Genomic DNA, 20,423 nt, shown 5'->3' with positions numbered 1-20,423 from the left:
TCGCACTGCTTCCTGGTGCCACCCGGAATTGAACATTGAACGGCAGCAGCGCGCTCGCACGGGGGTGCAGGGGGTGCGCAGCTGCCCGCCGGCTTTGCCTGGAGCAAGGCGCCGGGTCACCGTGGGAAGCGCCGCCCGCCTGGGCCGGCCCGGGGACGGCGGGGCGCCACGTCGGCCAGGCCGGGCCGGGCGACAGAGCCATGCGGTGGCCGGGCCCGGCGGAGCTGGCGGCGGAGGCGGCGGTGCGCGGGCTGCTGCTGGGCGCCTTCGCGTGAGTGCGGGCGGTAGGGGGGTCCCAGCCCGGCCCTGCCTGGCCCCCGACCTCCGGCGTTTCTTTCAGGCTTTTACCGACATCTGCTGCACGCGAATCCCTGCAAGGCAGATGAGAGTTGGGCCGCTGTGGCTTTTACAAACTCCTTGAAAATAGGGCTGTTTCCAGCATGCTGGACACCTAGCAAGGATTTCTGATCCGTCTCAGCTTCTCTTTGCCCTTAGCTTTCCTACGGGTCTGCATCCTTTTCCTGTGCAATAGGAGATAAAAGTTGTCCGTGTGCACAAATCGGTCTGAACTGCAGTGCATGGGTGCAGCTTGCCCAAAATCTTCTCTCTTTTTTCCCCTCCAGGATCATGGAATTCTTGCCTCCGTTTCAGCGCGTTGTACAGCCCGAGGAGATGTGGCTTTATAAAAACCCATATGTAGAAGTGGATCATGTGCCCACTGTACCTATGTTTGTAAGTTCAGTATCTTCCTACATCTATTTCATTTGTTTCTCTAATTATAACCTATTATTTTAAAACAAAGCTATGGGAAAAGGCATGTATTGCAAATATGTGTAGTTCTGAATTCCTGATGCTGAAAGTTATCATTCATGATACCAAAAGTACATTGTGTTATTACCAGCAAAGCAACATCTGCAATCAAATTCTTTTGTCTTTTTAGACTTTACTGTATCAGATTGTCTTTTGGACTTGGGCTAAATTATTAAAAACTAGTGAAATCTTTTCACAGTTTTTCATAATCAAATTCAATTCCATGTTGCTAGTACTGCAGAGTATGGTATTTCTCTCTCTATTGGGGCATGTTTTGCTTAAAAGCAGTCATTTTCAACAGAATTCTATTGTAGTTTTTATTGCGAAAATGTTTTCCTTAGGTCTCTAGATTCTGTTAAAATAACTTCATATGAAATTATAAATTTTGGCCTCATGCATGTGAGCTGGATTTTAGATAGGTTGGGCAATTTTGCAAGCTGGCAGATAAGAAAGGACTCTGACTCCCAAGAGAGAAAATGACTGATGGAGACAGTGAAAGGGGAACAAAAACTGAAGAAAAGGTCTAATGAGTGGTGTCAGTGAGCTGCTGAGCTGGCTGCTTATGTGCATCGTGAATGTAAGACAAGGAAAGAAGACTTTAAAAAAAAAATGGAAAACTTCAGTTAAGCTTTTATTCTTTTTAACTAGAACTAGATGCTGCTGATCAAGGACTAATCTCTGCACTTACAAAGTGCTTAGAAAATGAAAAGGGTTAAGGTGCTCTCACTGATGTTGTGAAGGGATGCCTGAAAGCAGCGTAGGAAGAGGGAGCTGCACATAAGGCAGCCAGCCGAAGGAGGATCTCTTGTGCCGGTGGTATTGCTTGCACCAGCTTGAAGATGTGCTGGGCCTTTTTCAGAGACGTGAGGACAAGCTCCCCTGCTCTGTGGAGCTTACCCTCTAAGCGGGTAAAGCAACAGGAAGGAGCGTGATGCAGAGAGAGGCTTTGTCATGCATTATTTTGCTGCCCGTTTCCTTTATTGCTGTAGCACGCACAGCATCCTGTGGCCCATGAACTTGCTTTTGTACGTGAGAGGTTATCACTGGATGTCAAACAGCAGAGGAATAGCCATGCTCTGGGGAACATAGGTTTAGACAGGGTTTGCTGCAGAGGTTATTTGCTCTAAATACAGCTGGGGCTGTTTTTTGCTTTCTGATGAAAATTAAATTGTGTTTGAAGGGGACAGATTGCTGCTGGGCTTTGGAGAATGAAAGGATAATCTCTGTTGACTGTTAATATAAAATCAGTAAGTTGTATGTATGTTGAGAAAAATGAAAAGGAAGACAGGGCCTACCAAGCAACTGAACTGTACCACATGTCGTGCTATGTCCAGTCTAAAAGGACTTCCTGTCTCATCGCATGCTGTTTTCAAAGGACAAGTGTCAAAATTCTTCAACCGAGATCTTCCGATCCCAAGGAACAAAAGAGATATTCCGCACGTTGGTTCAGCATGGGTGTACCATCCCCTCTATGCCAGTGACTTTAGGTTGGATGAAAGGAGACTGCAGATAGAATAAAAGAAAGAATAATGAGAGATCCATTTCTGCACCCTTATAATTATATGGTAATAAATTGAGAAGATAGCACTACATGAGAAGATGTTATCTCATCCATGAGTTTCAAGACTAACTAAAGCAAAATGTAGTTTCTGGCAGTACTAGGCAGCAGAGGAAACATCAGTGTTCAGAGCCAGGGAGAGACAAATATTCTCCGACCAACCGCTCAATGTACCCAATTGCTGCTGTGAGAGGCTCTGTGCACTGGGTTGTGTGATGAGATCAAAAATCTAGTGCATCAAGATCACACTGAAAGGAGTCTGGGTCATGTGAAGGAGAGAGGAATTGTGGTGCAAGCCTGTCCTTTGCAGAAATGCCTTCTAGCAGGAATGCTTTTAAAATAACAGACATCTATTCAATGACTCCATGACCATCTCAGGGTCAAAAACACATCATGACCCTGATTGCAAGTGTGCGAGAGGCAGTTGCCATGACGAGGTTTATAGTCTGCTTAAGCAATTGCTGTTGTGTTTTGGTGAGAGCGCTTGAATCTGCTGCACTAATAGACAGCTAACAGTCTTCTCATTTTGTGGCAGTTCATCTCCTTTCTGTCTCCCTTACTGCTAATCGTCCTGGCAAGGTTGTTCCTGAATGCTGACCAAGAGGATACACGGGAAGCCTGCCTAGGTGAGCTCCGTCTTAACCCAAATAGCTGCAGCCTCACGGAGATCTGCCCTGACGCTGTGGCTGTGAACCAGGGAATCCCTGGTCTGGCAGCTGAGTCCTTTGCCATTGCCAGGGCACAAGTGCTGTGCCGGGGCCTTGCAAGCAGAGCTCCCTGGCTCCAGCTGAAGTTCAAATACTGCCAGGACCTGAATGTGCCTCAAAGCTACATGGGACGTGCGTGAAGAGCAGTGAGGCTTGGAGCGTTGTTCTTTGGGATTCCAGCTAAACAGAGGAGCCTGAGCTGGAGGCTAAATATCAGGTGCATAGTCAGCCCCGCTTGTAGTTTCTCTTTGCACCGAGGGAGGCTGTGTCAGGGTAGAGGTTTGCACGCACTGTGATAAGAACAGTGCTGACATTGGCTCTCTGATCTCTTCCAGCTTCCAGCCTTGCTCTCGTCCTGAATGGGGTTTTCACAAACACCCTGAAGCTGGTTGTTGGGAGGTAAGAAAGCTCGCTCGCTCCCTATACCTGGGAAGAGTACTTTGGCATGTGTGCAGCGAACAGGTTGAGATGGTTGCATGCATGGGGTCTGGATGGCAAGATGTTATCCATGCAGAACAGCAGCCTCAGAAGTTTTACTCTGTGTGCCCATAGGCTGTCTGAAGGCACTTCCACTGAGGCCACATGGAAATTCAGTTCATATAACACATTTGTTCCACTGCTGGATGAGGGGGATAAAATAAGCATATTGTTAATCTGCTGGGTTTCCCTGCCCTGAGCAGCGGTGGAGTGGTGATGGTTTTCTGCTGCAGTCTGGTTCTTGTGTATGTACTCGGTGATATGCTCGGTTTTGCATTTCTCAAGGCCTGAGTCATGTTAGCTTCCCATTGCCACATGTGGAATGAACTGCATTAGGTGTTTGGTGAGTGCATTTGGACATAGGTGCTTTATGGAAGCACTGGGTGTTGAGATGGCTCCTGAGCACCATGCCTGGAGTGCCATGCGCGGGCAGAGTCGCTGTCCAGGGGTGCCCGGCCCGCGCCACGACGGGCTACGTGCTGTGCTCCTCTGCCCTAGGCCGCGTCCGGACTTCTTTTATCGTTGCTTCCCAGACGGACGAGCGAACACTGAGCTGATGTGCACGGGGGACCCTAGCATAGTGGCCGAGGGACGCAAAAGCTTCCCCAGTGGACATGCTTCGTGTAAGTGTTTCCATGTCCCCTACCTGTTGCAGCCCCAGACAGAGCCAAGCACAGTGAGCAGAAGCACGTGGGGAGGGCGGATTGCGTTTGCTTTCTCACACCTACAACTTTGGCCAAATTCATTGGCCTCTTCGTGGGCTTCAGCTTTCCCTCTGCAAAGCAATGGGATATAAAATTGTAATCTGAAGCTGTCTGCAGCTCCTGGGAGGAAGGATGTTTGCCAAGTACCAGCTGCTAGGGCTCCTCCACCACTCGCCCCGTGCCTGCCATTCCTGGGACTTGCACGGGCAGTGCAGACTTCCCCTGTCAGCCTGTCCACCGGAACAAGGCGCAGGGGCGAGGATGATGGCTGACTGAGGGCCCACATTTATCTCGGACCTCCGAGAGCTGCTTCTGAAGTGACGTGCTTCTCTTCCAGTTGCCTTTGCTGGTCTCGCCTTCTCTGCCTTCTACCTGGCGGGGAAGCTGCACTGCTTCCTTCCAGGCCGAAGAGGCCGGGCCCTGCGGCTCTGTGCCTTCCTGCTCCCGCTGTTCTCCGCCACTCTCATTGCTCTGTCCCGCACCTGCGATTACAAGCACCACTGGCAAGGTGAGTCGGGGTCTGCTTGTGGACTTGCACTGGGGGAGTCGAAGGGGCTGGGCAGAACCCGGTGTCATGTGCAGGGACACCGTGATAACTCGGAGCAAGACAGGGTCTGCATTGCCACATGTAGAGACGTTTGGAGCCCAAAATGACGACTTGGGTTTTTTAATTACTTCTCTAGTGATAATCTTTTTGTTGCCTGCAAGGTGTTAAATTGCAGAGCTACCTCAAATGCTGCGAGCAGGCTGAAAAGCAGCCTGCTGGAAAATTTACCTACGTGATTGCGAGAGTAAAGGGAAGTTAACTCTCTTCTGATTTTGCCTGCAGATGTGTTGGTTGGCTCAGCAATCGGCTTCGTGCTCGCGTACCTCTGCTACAGGCAATATTACCCTCCGCTGATGGACTCCATGTGCCACAAGCCATTCCTGTGCAAATCCAAACAACTTCCAGCGCACCAAGAAAAGCCGGTGACTTCCAGCTTTCGCCTAGATGTATAATGATAGGGCAGGGGAAGGCTTTGAGGAGGTTGGTCGTGGTCCACAAGAAGTGACTCAAATGAGGATTAACTTGAAAACAAACAAGAATTCTTGGTTCTGCAGTGTCCTGCTCAGTGGGCCTATGTTTAGTTTCACAAAATTTTATAGGTGTCCCTTCCTTTGGACCTGCTCAGATGTGAGCTAGGTATTCAGCATGCAAGCCTGCAGGAGGAATGCCTGGTTACAAAAGATCCTGACGTGAAAATTGGAAAAATGTGACCATTTGTGTGCCATGTATGGATGGGTACTCTAATGTCTAGTTTACAGTGAAAGAATGCAGAAAGCATGATCAGATGTTCTCCTTCAATTCAACTGAGCATCCCTTTTCATAGAAAGAGTATGCTGAAGTGCAGGACCTGTTCCTTGCACTAAGTTTAAGCACATCTGTTAAATCACAGTTGAATTAATCTGGAGTATTAAGTGCAAGGTTGCAGTCTTTAACCATGTGAATTAATCTGGAGTATTAAGTGCAAGGTTGCAGTCTTTAACCATGTATTTAACGTGGGGAGAGGGAAGATGAAACTAGATTATTTGTATTATTGTGCTAGCCCTGTTTTTTCTCCTAATTTGCCAAATAAAAAAGTTTAATTTTTTTAAATGAGAGTTGTATTACCTATGATACTAAAACCTTTACTTTGATATCTGGATTTATTGCTGTATAAGCCAGTTTCTTCGATATGTCTGCATGGGTTCCTAGGTGGTGTTTATTTTGTATCTCTTTCTTTGCAGCTTTAATACAGCACACAGTTATAAAGAGATGACAATCAGCAAAAAATGAAATGGTGTCTTAAAGCATCCTTTTAGAGTTGCTTTTTTCTCTTCACCCCAGTTTGGTTTCTCAGACAATGGAAGGGTAGAATGCTGCTGAGAAATCCAAGGCACAGCTATATGGCAATATTATTGTAAGTAGTTATTTCTCACTAGTTTCCTGCATAGATATGCATATTCTTTATTAAGTGTACATATGTGCAAACAGCAAGGTGAGACTGTGGCAGAGCTAGGCACATATGCCTCCAATGAGCTCAAGTCATCCCCTCATCTTCAGCTTGGACCACATAAACCTGTCAGGACCCTACATTTTACTTTAGTAGAAGTTACAAAAATAGCTTTACTTTCCCCTGAAATTGTGCAAATGTAAGTTCTTAAACCCCTCCTCTCTTTCTCACCCAAACATGCACACATTACAGCCATCTATTTATTTATTTATTTTGGCTTTTACTGGAAAAGACATTAAATAACATTTAAAATGTTTTTTTTTTTTTACAAAGTGCATAACTTAAGCTGATCATGACAGCATCCCCTGTTAAGACTGTTTCTTCTGATACTCTTGTAGGAGACGCTTTAGCAATCAATCAGTAATTCAGGCTCCGACTGAGCAGCATGTCTGCTTCTGCGGTCAGGTAAAAGAACAGCTTCAGTTCTTTCTGGATGGGAGGAGGGTTGGGGATTGCAAACAATACTTTTTAAATAGTGCAAATAATGTAGTACAATGGAGGACAAACAAACTGAAGCTGTGGGAAAAAAGGCTTGTTACCCCACGCAGGGCAAGAGTCAGTAGGAAGGAAAGTGGTTTGGCTGTTTCCAAACACTGTCAGAGCAGTGACCTTACACATCATTGAAACATCTGCCTTCCCCTTGCTCAGAAGCTCACTCGGGCTTCAGCCTTGCCAGTGAGTCAGCCCAGATGTTTTTGGTCACAAGGGACAGATCACCCGAGGCTCTCTAGCCCCAGTTACCCTTAGAGTAGAGCTAACACACGTCAATGAGCTGCAGACCTAACTCTGCGCAAAACTTTTAATTTCCTCAGTGGAGTCATCAGGACATAGTGTCCGAACCCTATGACCTGGGCTCTGACTTCACTAGCTGCATTTCATATAATTAACTACAAAAACGACAACTGGAGTAGTGCCGGAGCCCGGCTGGCACTAGGGCCCTGTAGCCACCTTGAAAGCCCCACGGCAGCAGAACAGCAGCTTTGCTCCATGCTCCTGCAAAGCACGGGAGGGCTGTCCCTCAGGGCTCTGAATCGCTTGGACACTGCTGAGGAGCAGCTGCTTCCCCCTGATTTAGCTACAGTTTCGATCTGGAGGTATATCTTTCCTAGCATTAGGTTCCCAACTCTGTGGAAATTGAGACTTGTTCAGGGCTTCGTATGTAGTCACGAAGAGGGAGGCAGATGCGCTCAATCCCTCCCTGAAGGGTTCCATGGGGCACAGAGCGCCTGAGTTTATTGACCCCTGATCAATAAACTTCAACTAGGCACCTCTCCAGCTAAATCCTGACTTCAGCAGTGGAACTCGAGGAACAGAGAATAGAAGGCAAGCTCCCACCTTGTTTTTACAAAGGCTGTCCCTCATACACCCTTGGCCATGGACTTGAGGACGTATGGTTGCTGCATGCATGGGATATACATAGGCACTAGCTGTGCTGCCATCCTGCGCAAGACACATGCAGTGCCTCGGGGAGGCCCTTCATTTATTGGCCACAGTAGGCTCAAAGACGACAATGCTGAGAAGTCAATACTAATGTATTACAGCAGACAGTAAAGCCTAGTTCAAGTATTCACAAACATGCCTCTCTCATGAGTTGTTTTTATGGGGCAGTCTTCCTTGGAACGCCCTGCGGGTGCAGAAACCAAGCAGCAGCAATTCAGGGAGATAAGAGTGGTTGGTAGACAAATTCCTGCTTGCTTAGCAGATGCCTGTGCTCCTTGTTCTTCACCTCGCAAAGACCGCAGTGCTCTAGCCTCTCTAGTGCTCACTGTTACAGGAGGGAGGGAAACAATGCCTCATCCTTCTCCTGAGAGAAGTCAGCAGGCCCCTTTGCTCAGCAAGGCTGCTATAGCTCTCTCCACACTGCATGTTTAAGGCTTTTATTTCTCAAAGGTTGCAAGCTACAAGTTTCCTCACTAAGCCAGGAGCAGATTTCAGGCCCTTGTATGTCAGTTCCTAGCCTAGACATCTAGTCTGCATTCGTACTGGTGTGATAACTTACTTACAGGGTGGTCACACGAGTTGTAGGGTGGAGGGTTAAGAGTACATGTTGCCACAGGGAGTCACAGTGCAAGTGCTGTGTGTGTTTTTGAAGAAGTGTTTTCCTATGATTTTTCTACCCAAAATGGAGGAAAATCACCCATATCTCCAGGTAGCAGCAGGTACTTTGGAAGCAGCATGCAGCACACAGCAGCAGAGGAGAGAGGAAGGCAGAGAAGAAATCTGGACTTTCCTGGTGAGTACCAAGTTGGTTTGGATCTAAGAAAGCAAAAGAAAAATGTAAGAATAGCTGTACTACAGCAGAGCAAAAATCCATCTGGCCCAATCTCCCCTATCCAGCAATTACCAGCATTAGCCTTAGAGTACAAGAAACAGTAAGAATAATAGCAGGGTTCATGCTATGGTTCCCTACCTGTCTATAAGAAATGTTTAGCCCAGGAGGCTTAGAGTATAGGCTTCATATCTGGTCATTTCCTTGGTGGATGCAAATGATCATAACCACAAACAATTGCTCTCGTCCATATCTTCAGCAGCAGAAGTCTATTAGCTATCCTTGTGCCTGATAATGCTTGTGTGCAAGATGATAGGAAAGAAGCCAAACATGCTGACAGGCCAGAAAAAAACCCTAGATGAACTCCTGCCTTTGGCATGGCGCCATAAATATAAAACATTTTTCCCTCAAGTGGACCAGATGCTTTCTAAGATCTTTTACGAAATTCAGAAGAAAGGTGTAGGCAAGGTAACTTACATCAAATTTCCAGGAGAGCACAGGCTGGTCATTGGCTTCCTGGCAAAGGTTGATCCAGTGTAATGCCTTGTGTCTGGTAGATCTCTTTAAGAACCAACAAAACAGTGTCTTCTGACTCCCTGGGGGAGGAGAACATTGGAATTAGAGCGGGACACTTCTCCCCATTCCTTCAGGGCATCCATGGTATGGGGTAGATGCAGCCCTCAGCAGATGGTATTGAGAAAGGAGAACTTCACCGGTTTCCTTCTTCTGGCCCTACCCACCCACTGTGCTTGTATTACAGGCAAGGAGCATAGCTTGCTTACTCAATTAAGGCTTTTTAATATATTAACTTTAAAGATGATGACATTCTGGTTACATCAGACAAACTTGAAGCCTAGTGGTTATGCAGAAGCTTACCAATAGCAGAGATGGCCTTGTAGTGCAAATAAATATTCATTAAAACTCTCTATCGGCTTCTCCTGCAGCACATAGTCTATGCGATGCCCTCCATTCAGCATCCCCACATTAATGTGGGAGGCCTCTTCCTTCACCGGTTCTGGCGTATCTTCCGGCTTTGTTTCTAAAGGAATAAAGCAGAGCAATGTGGTTCAATCACAACTGCTGGTGCTCATTTTCCATTACGAAAATGCAGCAGCATAACAGTACGCTCAGAGCTGCCCTTCCCTTCACCTGATGGACAGGACAAGAAGAAACACAGGCCAGCTCTCACTTTGGATTCTTCTTGCAGATGAGAGATAGTTTATGTGCTTGCTTCCTTTCTCCCCTCCTTGGCCGACTCTCAGAGAACAGTATTGCTAGAGACAGCTAGAGAAAGGTGATAGGCTTGGCAGTCTTACAAAGTGGTGGTGTGCGCCACAAATCCCAGGAGGCCTTTACTGACCAGATGGGTTGCCCTCTGAAAGCAGGGAGTGCCAAGTGCTTGGGAGAAAGGCCAAATTCATCTTCCCCTTTGCCAGGCAATAACAAGGGAAGGCCACAGCATTTGGAAAGACAAGTGCTTCAGCAGTTCAAAGGCAGTCTATTTGCTGAGCACAGAAAACAGCAGCTCCACCTGGAGCTAGGTGGGTAACTAGCTAGCATGGCTGCAGGGAGCCTGAGAATGTGCTGTTGGGCTGGTCGTGATGCTATAACCTCAGCTCCCCCACGCTCCCGCACTGATCACGAACCTGCCTGCTTCTCCACACTGGTCTCTGCTTCTGCTTCAGTGTCAGCAGCTGCAGCCTCCACAGCTGGCAGTGGGGCTCGAGTGAAGGACTGCCAGGCTACCCGCAGGGACCCCAGCAGGTTGTTCTTGAGATCCACGCTCATGCGAGTCAGCCCTTCTTTCAGCTCTGAAATGCAGAAGTGCTCAACGTCAGCCCGTAGAGCAGCAGCAGCAGCTACTGAAGCCTGAGGGTGGCCTGGGGAAGGCCTGCTATTTACCTTACCTAGGTGCATTCGCTTCCTGCCCTTGTGGTGAGGAAGCAACATCGGCTCAAACTCCGCATCTGGGACAATCATGGGCTCAATCCTGTATGCCACGGGGTCAAACTGTACGGAGGAGGTGAACAGGGAGAAAAGGCTTATGTTACGCAGAGTCACAGAAGGGTTGAGGCTGGAAGGGACCTCCGGATGATCATCAGGTCCAAACCCCCTGCAAGAGCATGTCGCCTAGGACCACGTCCAGTCAGGTTTTGAATATCTCCAAGGATGGAGACTCCACAACTTCTCTGGGCAACCTGTTCCAGCATTCAACCACCCTCACAGTAACAGTTTTTTCTTATACTCAGTCAGAATTTCCTGGTTTTCAGTTTGTGCCTGTTGCCTCTCATCCTGTCACTGGGCACTACTGAGAAAAGTCTGCCTCTGTCTTCTTTACACCCTCCCTTCAGATATGTATATGCATTGATAAGATCCCCCTGAGCCTTCTCTTCTCCAGACTGAACAGTCTGAGCTTGCTCAGACTCTCCTCCTATGAGAGATGCTCCAACCCCTTAATCATCTTTGTGACATTCCACATGTTTAATGCAGGAAGGTTATGACTCATACATACAGGGTGGAAGATGTTGAAGAAGCCTTTGCAGGTGGGCAGTTTGTAGTTTGGGTTGATCCGCTTTACTCCTCGCACGGTGAGAAACATCCCGATGGGAGACCCGAAAGCGAAGAAGATGGTAGGCTTGTAGATTAGCTGAGGATAGTTTGCTGAGACCTGGGAGAGAGGGAGATTTGGATTTGTTTCATGAGACAATCTCTGTGCTGGTGTTATGAGTGCCTCGTTGTTCCAATTAGAGTATCACAACAAGCCCAACAGTTACCTGCCCTAAGCCAACATCCCGGTACTGGCAATTCCTTCCATCACTTGTGCTGTCAGAGTCAAACTGAGTGGAGGATCCAGGCTCTACTCTGCTCTCCCCACTGTGCCCAGAAGCTGTTGCTTTCTGGTCACTGACATCCTGCAACAACACAAACAGCAAATAGTGCCATTCCTGCAGGGTTTGCACACAACAGCCAGTCATTCCTACCCAAACTTGTGAGGGGAAAAGTGATTTTGCAAGGCAATGAACTGACTGAGATCCCTTATCCTCCAGAACCAAGCTGGGAGGTATTACCAGCTTTTTTAGAACATCTCTTCAAAGCAAGAAAGTCATTCTAAGCACTATTACTTTACTCAGTGTAACACACGAAGGCAGCTGCAGATGGAAGCGGCAAGCAGCTCTGTTGCCACAATCAAACAGCACCCTTGTGAAGGCTGTCTAAACAAGAATAGCCAGGAATGAGGAGTTTAGGGTGCTCAGGGACTGCGGCCTCACATCTTGTTTTGTACCAGACTGACCATAAATAGTGAAAATGGCTCCTTGTTTGAGAGCAAGGAAATGTAATCTAGAATGAACATAAGTTGTGCAGAAGACAAACCTGCATCTCCCTTTTGGAGCTGATGTAATGAAGGAGCTTCATTCTTGGTCCCAAGGGAATTCCCATTTCTTTAAGATCTTTCTCCGTACACAAGAACTAGAGAATAAGCAACCCAGATATTACTACTGGAGCAGAGAGATGTGTGCAGTTAGATAATTATGTTCTCTATAATTCTGTTCCTGCTGCTCTCCTAAGAGACAATTAATGTGAAAGTGACTCAGTACCAGGGAGATGGGCACATGGTGGGAGGGAAGAAAAACAAAGAAGAAACACAAGAGACAGCGAAATAAGAGAGCTCCTTACCAGTGCTTGCCTGTCCATTTTCTCCTTCTCAAAAACATCACAGTATTCAGAAAGCTCTAACGTCTTCAGAATTTCTTTGACTTGCTCAACACCTCTGTTGCTTGAAGTTGTCCTGGACCCCTTTGAATACAACCATCAAGGATCAAGTTTTTGGCTAATTTATTTTCTCCTGCGCATTTTGGAATTTCTCTTCTCTCCCCCTCCCCAAAGCAGCCACAGCAGTTCGACCTGAGAATTCACTGCTCTTCTCCTACAGACACGGGGGTCACTGCAGTACAGCAATACACGCAGCGCAGTTACCCGTGCAAACGCTGAGCTGCGGCAGCAGCCCACTAGCCTCAACCTCAGCCGCAGGGAGCATACCTCTCTGCTGTGCTCTTCATCCTCAGGAGCAGCCTTCTGGTTGGTCAGGAGATCAAACAAAATGAGGGACCCTAGAAACCAGGTGTGCACACACACATACAATGTCAGCATCTCGTAACCGAAAAAAAAAAAACAAGCCAACTCCCTTCTAGACTGGAAGCAGGGATACTACCCTCACTTCTCCCACACTGTGGATGTTACCATACTGCCCTGGGACCCGGAGGGACCCAAGGCTAAACTTCTTACCTAAGCTGTGACCTGCAATGGAAACTCCTCCTTTAAAGTCGGGGTTCCTCTGCAGGAAGAGCTGGTACAGTCGGTTCATTTCTGATGCTACCGTATCCACGATGGTCTGGCAATAGGTGGAGCTATTGTAAAAGAAAACATCCAGAATGGTGTCGTTTATGAAGTGGCGCAGACGATTGATGCTTGGCAAAGTAATTCGCTCCAGGTCACTGCATGAAAAAAAAAGAGGAGAGGAAATTGCAGTTAGAGGTGCCAGTGAACTCTTATCACACTTCTAAGGCAAAACTTTGGCCTTAAGTTCGTGGAAAGATTGCCACTGTCTTCAAAGGACGTGATGTTCTAACCCAGATTCTCAGCTCACGCTAAGACAGAAGCTAGAGCAAGGCCTTTCCTCTGAAAGACAGCACATAGGAGCTCTCCCCGGCAGAAGGGTAAGGAGCCTACGCTTTCTTCTCCAGAGAATCTAACCTGCTTTCTCCCCTTGCCAGGGCACTGCAAATAATCGTGCTCAAGTAGAGAACTGAGGTATCCAGTTTCCAGAGATCTTTAATAAGATATGAATGTCCACAGTCCCGCTTTGCATTCTGACATTAGCTAGGACCAGGCAGACCCCTTTCCTCTCCTGCTGCACACTGATCAGAGTAGACCCTTGCTGTGCTGCCAAGCAGCGCTGGACGGCAGGGAGGAGGTTCTGGCAGGGAGGTGCTCGAGGGGGACCCTGTCTGTACTGTTCATCTGTGCACACTCTGTGTTATCAGAGCCCCAGAGAACACTCAAAGCTTTTCTTTTTCCTGCAGTGATTGCTAGGGAAGGCACAACATATCCAGGAGAAGGCTGTCTGTGGGCATTCATTTCCACAGAGATTGATGCTGCAGGAGACCACTATCTAGGACACTTACACGTCCACCCCGGTGGAGTGGAGGGAGCTGTGCCAGTTCACAGGTAAGAACTCGACCCGGCCAATCTGTTGTTGTTCTTGGGCTTTCTTGAAATGTGCTTGTAGCATGTTTAGAGAAACGTTCCTGAAGTCATTCACTGAAAGAGAGCATGAACTTTTATCAAGATCAACGATGAACAGGGCTATAGGGCAAGCCTACTGCATCAACAACACTTAATAAGATAAAAGAAAAGATCATTACCAAGGGAAATCCCACCAGAGTCTTTAATCTGCTGCTGCTACCCTAAGACCTTCAATCTTTAACTACAAGATGAGGGGAAGGCCCCATGTCCTTACGTGTGTGTTTACAGGATTTTGCTGTTCTATCTGTAACAAGCCTCCTTTCCACGTGTGCAAGCCTTTAACACAGCAGCGAGGATAAGAAAGGTACTTTTAGGAGTAAAAAAAAAAAAAAAAAATCTGTTGTGATGATGCATATGTTAGAAAGGGAATCTTAAGGGAGGAGATAGACCTGAAATTACTTATTTTGAGGAAGCAGAGAGGATGATATCCTTGATTTCAAGTGGTCAGTAGCCTTGAAAATAGTTTCATTAGATGAACACATAGGAGAATAGACTGTAGTAAAGTAGAGGTACACTTTATAGGAACTAAAGACAGCTTGCTGTGAAAAATCTCAGCTCCTTTGATTTCTACAGAGTTAAATCATGCTGGGCTTGCAGGCAGTTTCAATGACTACATCTCCTACAGAACAGAAGCATTCTGAGCAAATAATGTACAGGGTCAGAGCAGAGGTTTTAGCTTAGTATCATGTCTCCAATAGTGATCAAGAATGGGTGCTTAGAGAAGTGTGTAAGAACAGTGATACCTCCTCACACACTCTCCCAACCTCCAACTATCAACTTCCTGAGCCAGAAGTTGTGTCCCTGCTTTGGTCCCAAATCACTTGGGAGGTTGCTGACTGGGGTGTTATATGTTAGACTTCACCAATGAGATTAACCCATAGCAATAGACTGAGTAGCTTACTAATTAGTTTAGCAGGTTTAGACAGTTACTTGGAAAATCTGTATCCAATTTGGGAAACTCACTATTCTGAGCAGCAGCAGAACAGTGATCAAAAGTGGTTGTCCAAACCTTTCCAGATGGTAGGATTTCATGGGTTAAGTGAAGTGCTGTATTCAAACCCCTCATTGCAGTCAGCAAATTCTATCCTGCAACTCGCCAAGCTGAGTGTCAGCATGGATTGAACGCACTCTGATAGCACGTCATAGTGTCTGTGCAGATCAGGGTTTACTTGCTCTGCTAAAAGCAGCATATGGAAAGAGTACCCCAGCCCTTGCTCCACACCTACCACACTGGACAATGCTCCGGAACCGAATATCACACGCTGGACCGATCCCGTGAACTACGAAAACCAGGTGATCGATTTGCAGAGGTTCTCCTAAGAATGAAAGAATGGTTCAAAGCACAGGCCCTGCAGGAGACCATTACCTAAGTAGTAAACTGATCCACTGAAACCAAATACTCTGCAGGAGAACAGAACCTCCCACCATCATCTTAGTCTAGGTGAAAAAAACTTGAGTGAGTGCCTGGGTTTTGTGCTTTAAGAGTAGTGGGAATTATGTTTCTGAACTGCTTCGYCCTGCTAAATTCTGTAAGAACACCTCACCCCCCCATCCTACCCCACCCCCTGTGACAGATTCAAATCAAGGGGACAGCTGAGGAAGGTGAGATGGCTCAATGAGCCTCACCAATTCTGTCTCCGTGATCACTTCAGCAAGCTAGAGCAGAAGTGGATGTTCCCCCCAGTTCCCACCTGACCTGCCTCGGGGTCACAGTCACCTCTGCCACATAAAATGGCAGACCCTCCCAGCAGAGGGAGAACACCAACCAGGAGGACTTGTTCCGAGGGCTCTGTGCACAACCTTCTCTGGTGAGTCACCAAGYCGTGCATAGTTAAAGGCTTAGCACTCAGGAGGCCTGGCAGAAGCTGCAGCACTGAAGGAGACACCAGGTGGAGTTACATTTTGTTCCTTCCTCTCCCACACACTTTAATTTGCTCAAGTACTTTTCTGAAGGCATGCACACACTGATAATGAAGGGGTTAGATGGGAGCAAACACGCCTGCCCTCACCACTGGGACAGGTCATGAGGTCTGACGACAGAGCTCAAGCACTGGTGAGAAGGGACAGAACTGACACAGAAAAAGGGAGAGCACGCATGCTCCAGCTACACACCTGTATGTAGCTAAGGATAACCTCTGCATCCATACCATGGAGAGGAACTCTTCCTTTAAGGACATACGGGCCAAGACCTCAGGGGTAATTTCAGGCACTGCAGTGCTTTCAAGAGCTCTGGTTTCAAAGTGCAGGAGCTGAAAGCACACCACCTTCCTCCCATGTGCCTTGCCTCCTCTGCATTCATTTACACTGTGAGCTCTCTGATGCTAGAAAGGTTTCTGAAAGTCATTCAGTTCCTTACAGCTTAGAATTTTTAAACATGCCCTTCATTTAAAAGAATTGTGAATGTTTCTGTCAATTTTTTTGGAAAAACAGTGTGGAAAACGGACTGTAGCTTTGCGTAGGTATAAGAGAAGGAGAATGCAAGCTTACCATTGGGGATCTCAGCAGCAATGTTTTCTACTCCTCTCTTTACAGTTCGAGGTCGACCTTGTTCCATAGGAGTTGAAGCCCAGTCATCAGAGGTAGCAACCGGATGGTAGTGCACCATGAGCTTGTAAACAAGAAGAGCCTGTCATTAAGCTGCAGTGCGTAACATGGTTAAGCAGAAGAGAAATTTCTGGTAGTGCTTCTACTAAATACCTGAAGTGTCACTTCGCTACAACATGGTATGTGAGATATTTTGATGATACAGAACATTGCTATCGTAACTACACTGGTACAAGCCCTTTGCGCAAAGGTAGTTACTGAAAGGTTCTTAAAGTGAAACGTTACGATATGAAACAGGCTCGCTCTCTACAGATACTACTATCTGCTCTTGAGTAGGTAGGAGGGGGAATGCCATTTTGACAAAATTGATTTCTAGGCTGACATGGTTAAAGGAAAGAACATAAGTCGAGAGAGAAGACAGGCACTAAAGSGGAGGCATGCAGTGACTTTCCTTCCATCTCTGAGGGAAGTCTTTGCCAGTCAACAGAGAGATCATCACGTTTGCCTCACCTTTGGGTTGTGCAGGATAATGATTTCCCTGCTAGGGGATTCCAGTTTCTTCTTCCACTCATCCAGGGTTACAGAAATCATATAAGCTTCCTAAGGAAAAGGGCATCCTTTGTAAGTCAGTTGAAGGTATTTCCGTGAATATTCAACTACTTAAGAGATTTCCCATCCATCTTAAAGTATCTCTTATCAACACACTTTGTGAAAGTATAGATATCAGTCAGGTGAAGCTGGAGAAACAAGAGTCACCTAAGTAGCACCTGCTAAAGAGATTCCAAGAAGCAACAATTTTAATAGCAGCAATTCAGAACTGCATTTGTTTCGTACATCAGAATACAATTATTGTAAATATATATATATATTTATTTATATATATATGTGTATGTATGTATGTATCTTCCCTAAGAAAAGTCTCTAAGCACTGGCAGTAGAGACTACTAATGAACATAACAGTCAGTAGAGCTTAGCGGGTCCCCATCATGTCGAGTATCCTTTCTTGCACAAAGAAGTCCCTTGGCTTTAGTGGAACTATTAGCATAGTGAAGATGATTCCCAAAGGGAAGGTTAGACTGTAGAAGTCACAACAGACAAGGTCAGGGAAAAAACATCAAAGATACTAAAGAAAGACTGCAAGCAAGGCCAGAGTTGCATGGCATAATGAAAACAACTGGACAGTTAAACATACAGCAGAAAGATCCCGGAAAGTGTTAGAGCAAGGGTAGGAGAAAAGGGAGGCTGCTTAACTACAGCATGCTGGGAGGGAGACGGCAGCAGTGTTTACAGTTATGCTAATCAGATGTGAAAATGTCATGCTAAAGCCTCTTTTGAGTTCATGTCCTCAGGTGTGACTGGTGCCAGTAGCCCCATATGGAGTTTGGGACATCACAGCTAGTATTTGACAGTTAGAAGCCAAAATGCTTCTTGGCAAGATGGAAGCTACCAGGAAAGGTGTGTTTACCTCCAATTCTTCACTGAAGGTCTCCGAGTAGGGAATATACTTATTGTCCTTGTCTCCCTTGTAAAACCAGGTGCAACGGCGCACTTCAGATACCTCCTCCTCCCAGTACACTGCAACGCGCTGCCTCTTCTTCAAATGCACGTCGTACCTGCCCCCTGATGTTGGGACAATCAGATCTTCCTTRTCTCTCCCTACAGGAACCAAGAGCTGAAATTAATCATGAGAGGTCCAGAAAGGCGTGCTACAAGAGAGCTTTTTACTACGCCAAATCAGAGGGGTAAGAGTTGAGCACCTTCTACAGAGAGCATACCAAGAAGGCGCACAAGCAACAGCAGTAAACACCAACGTTCTCCATATACGAGCACACAGGACAGCACTGAGGGCATTCAGGTAGAGACATGCCTGGTGTCAAACTTCTTCCAGAGGCAGAAGGTAAGATCAAGGCATTAAGCTACAAACAGCTGTCTTCCCTCCTAGATCCAGGCACAGGCTAACATGGTCTCTTCCTGCCTATGCTTAATTAGATGGTAAAACATGAATCCGTGGCCTTAGGAAATGCATTGCTTAACACTGGAGGTTTAAGGTTCTAGATTTCTAAGCCGTTCCCCTCTAAATCAAACAGAGAATCCTGCATATTTAGTTCTACTGTCTCTTGGGTCTGACCCATTAACGAGACTGCAGCTACAGCGCCCTGTGTCAGGCTCTGCTCTCTGGCTGCGGCACGTGAACCACTGGCACAGCTTTTAATGCAAAGCTTTCTTGGAGAGGGAGGAAGATCACAAATTGTGTTCTGTAGCATCTGTTAGCAGAACCAGTGCTTTAAACACATTCCTCAGCAGCATGTCGTACACAGTGGTTGTGCACGCAGACCGTCTTTAGCAACACGAGGGCTCTGTGCTGAAGTGGTACCGCTCAGACTAGACCCAGCTGCTGTCTGGACAGCACCTTCACAAGAAGGTAGTCACAGAACACCACAAAATGTGTAGAACAGCCTCCCCTTGGGAGAAATTCCCCCGTGTTCTTTCAGCTGCCATCCTGTTTACACTCTCCCATTCACATGAGAAGAGTGCTTTGCAAATAAGTAGATTTATATATAATTTAAAGGATATATCAAATGAATGAGGTCTGACCATACAATGCATCTAAAGAACTTAGTTATTCATGTGTTTAAAGGTCTAAGAGTAGGTACATTGTCAAAAAAGTCCAAATATAAAATTCCAGAGGCAAAATTTTCCATCCCAGGCAGAAGCCATAGATGTATTCAGTGAATTCCCCTCTGATACTAGGATAGGGCATCGTAGCCTGACTTCCTCAGACAAAACACTTGATGCTTTCTTACCAGTCTCTTAGGACCTCACCTGGCCAGGTCCTGATCGTGTTTTTAAGATCAGGGACTAGGTATTTAAAATGAAGGGCTATTTAAAATCAGAAATTATAGGAGCTGAAGCCAAGTAGCGCTGTGAAATCCTCCAGGGCAGCCTGTGGTGATTCAAAACAAGAACTCATGGAGTTTTATCTGTGCTTTTTGATGGGGCAGCACCCGACAAAGGGTATTTCCATCCTACCTGAGGTGTGAGCCTCTTCTAGCCTCTCCGAATCCTGTGTGCTGAAAGGGATCCATCGCTCTCTGGAGTCGACGACCTTGCAGTAAAACCAGTGGGGAACAACAGTTTCGTACTTATTTGCAGCATCCAACTCCGGAGCCTCAGAGGAAGCGGGTGAAGCGGGCAGAGAAGGCCGTGCCTGTTGCTGTTCTTGAGCCGACATGATGCTCCTGAACAAAGGAAACAGGAGACACAAGGACCTGAATTTAAAAAGACCCTCTAAAGCGGTTATTCTGCATGGAATAGAAAATGCTTTCCCCAAATCTATAATATTTATTTTGAAAGTAAGCCAGACTGAACGGTTCACTGCCGCAAATGGAGAAAAGCCGGTTCTGCAGAAACTTACCTGTCGGGGGTGAGGGGGGCTGCGGATCGCCCGCGGTGCGGTGCGGTGCCGGTGCCGGTGCCGGTGCCGGTGCCGGTGGCGGGGCGACGCGGCCCGGCTCAGCGGGGATGGCCGCTCCGAGGCGGCGTGGCAGCCCAGGCCCCGGAGAAGCGCTGCGGGCAAGCGGGGGGAAACGGCAGTGAGCGGCCAGCGGCGGCCCGGCGGAGCGGGGCTGCGGCCGAGCCGAGCCGAGCCGAGCCGAGCCGAACCGGGCCGTACCGGGGCCGCCCTGCGCGCCCGGGCCCCGCCGGCTCGGCTCGGCTCGGCTCGGCCCGGCCTCATGCACCGCTGCAACGGAGGGCGCGGGGCGGCGTATATAAATTAACAAAAATATCCATATAGAGATATATATATATAAAAACACATATATATATTATATGTGTGTGCGTGTATATACATAATTTATATATATATATATACACACACACACACACACATTTGCCCCCCACCGCCACGGCGTCCGCGCAGCCCCCCGCGCACCCCCGTTACCGGCGCGGCCCCGCGGCTCCTCCCGGCGCTGCCCGCGCGGCAGGCCCGGCCTGGCCCGGCCCGACTCCGGCCCC

At 47.4% G+C, this 20,423-nt stretch overlaps 2 protein-coding genes and 1 long non-coding RNA gene across 8 annotated transcripts in view; 2 read left to right on the top strand and 1 right to left on the bottom strand.

Annotated features, from left to right (window-relative positions):
- The window catches only part of PLPP5 (phospholipid phosphatase 5), a 9,438-nt gene extending 3,219 nt beyond the window's left edge, over positions 1–6,219 (top strand). For 2 of the 5 annotated variants that reach the window (XM_026064454.1, XM_026064455.1), the window contains 6 exons: positions 624–732; positions 2,904–2,994; positions 3,411–3,474; positions 4,051–4,175; positions 4,594–4,764; positions 5,086–6,218. In XM_026064454.1, the coding sequence (XP_025920239.1) occupies positions 624–732; positions 2,904–2,994; positions 3,411–3,474; positions 4,051–4,175; positions 4,594–4,764; positions 5,086–5,255 (730 nt within the window). In that variant the 3' untranslated portion in view covers positions 5,256–6,218. Of the gene's footprint in view, positions 1–219; positions 272–623; positions 733–2,903; positions 2,995–3,258; positions 3,293–3,410; positions 4,176–4,593; positions 4,765–5,085 lie in introns of those variants that run through there. The other 3 variants (XM_026064456.1, XM_026064453.1, XM_026064457.1) reach the window with 3 other exon arrangements.
- A 225-nt stretch (positions 6,220–6,444) lies between these two features.
- DDHD2 (DDHD domain containing 2) lies at positions 6,445–19,973 on the bottom strand. The gene is made up of 18 exons (XM_026064451.1): positions 19,822–19,973; positions 19,437–19,645; positions 17,872–18,062; positions 16,917–17,006; positions 16,350–16,470; positions 15,089–15,178; positions 13,742–13,877; positions 12,843–13,051; positions 12,597–12,667; positions 12,234–12,353; positions 11,931–12,026; positions 11,333–11,470; positions 11,071–11,226; positions 10,466–10,568; positions 10,205–10,369; positions 9,435–9,597; positions 9,036–9,154; positions 6,445–8,545 (listed from the first exon to the last, which is right to left on the bottom strand). The coding sequence occupies exons 2-17, from the start codon at positions 19,636–19,638 to the stop codon at positions 9,064–9,066; spliced, it is 2,142 nt and encodes a 713-aa protein (XP_025920236.1). The 5' UTR covers positions 19,639–19,645; positions 19,822–19,973; the 3' UTR covers positions 6,445–8,545; positions 9,036–9,063.
- LOC112965465 overlaps positions 16,492–20,423 on the top strand; it is a 9,391-nt gene continuing 5,459 nt past the window's right edge. Inside the window, exons 1-3 of one of the 2 annotated variants that reach the window (XR_003253300.1) lie at positions 16,492–16,585; positions 18,069–18,303; positions 19,560–19,636. This is a non-coding gene — a long non-coding RNA (uncharacterized LOC112965465). Of the gene's footprint in view, positions 16,586–18,068; positions 18,304–19,559; positions 19,637–20,423 lie in introns of those variants that run through there. The other variant, XR_003253301.1, reaches the window with a different exon arrangement.

Source organism: Apteryx rowi, unplaced genomic scaffold (genome assembly GCF_003343035.1).
Source record: "Apteryx rowi isolate R43461 unplaced genomic scaffold, aptRow1 scaffold_217, whole genome shotgun sequence".
NCBI lineage: Eukaryota > Metazoa > Chordata > Aves > Apterygiformes > Apterygidae > Apteryx > Apteryx rowi.
Note: the sequence above shows the minus strand (reverse complement) of the source record. Positions and strands in the feature narration are given on the sequence as shown.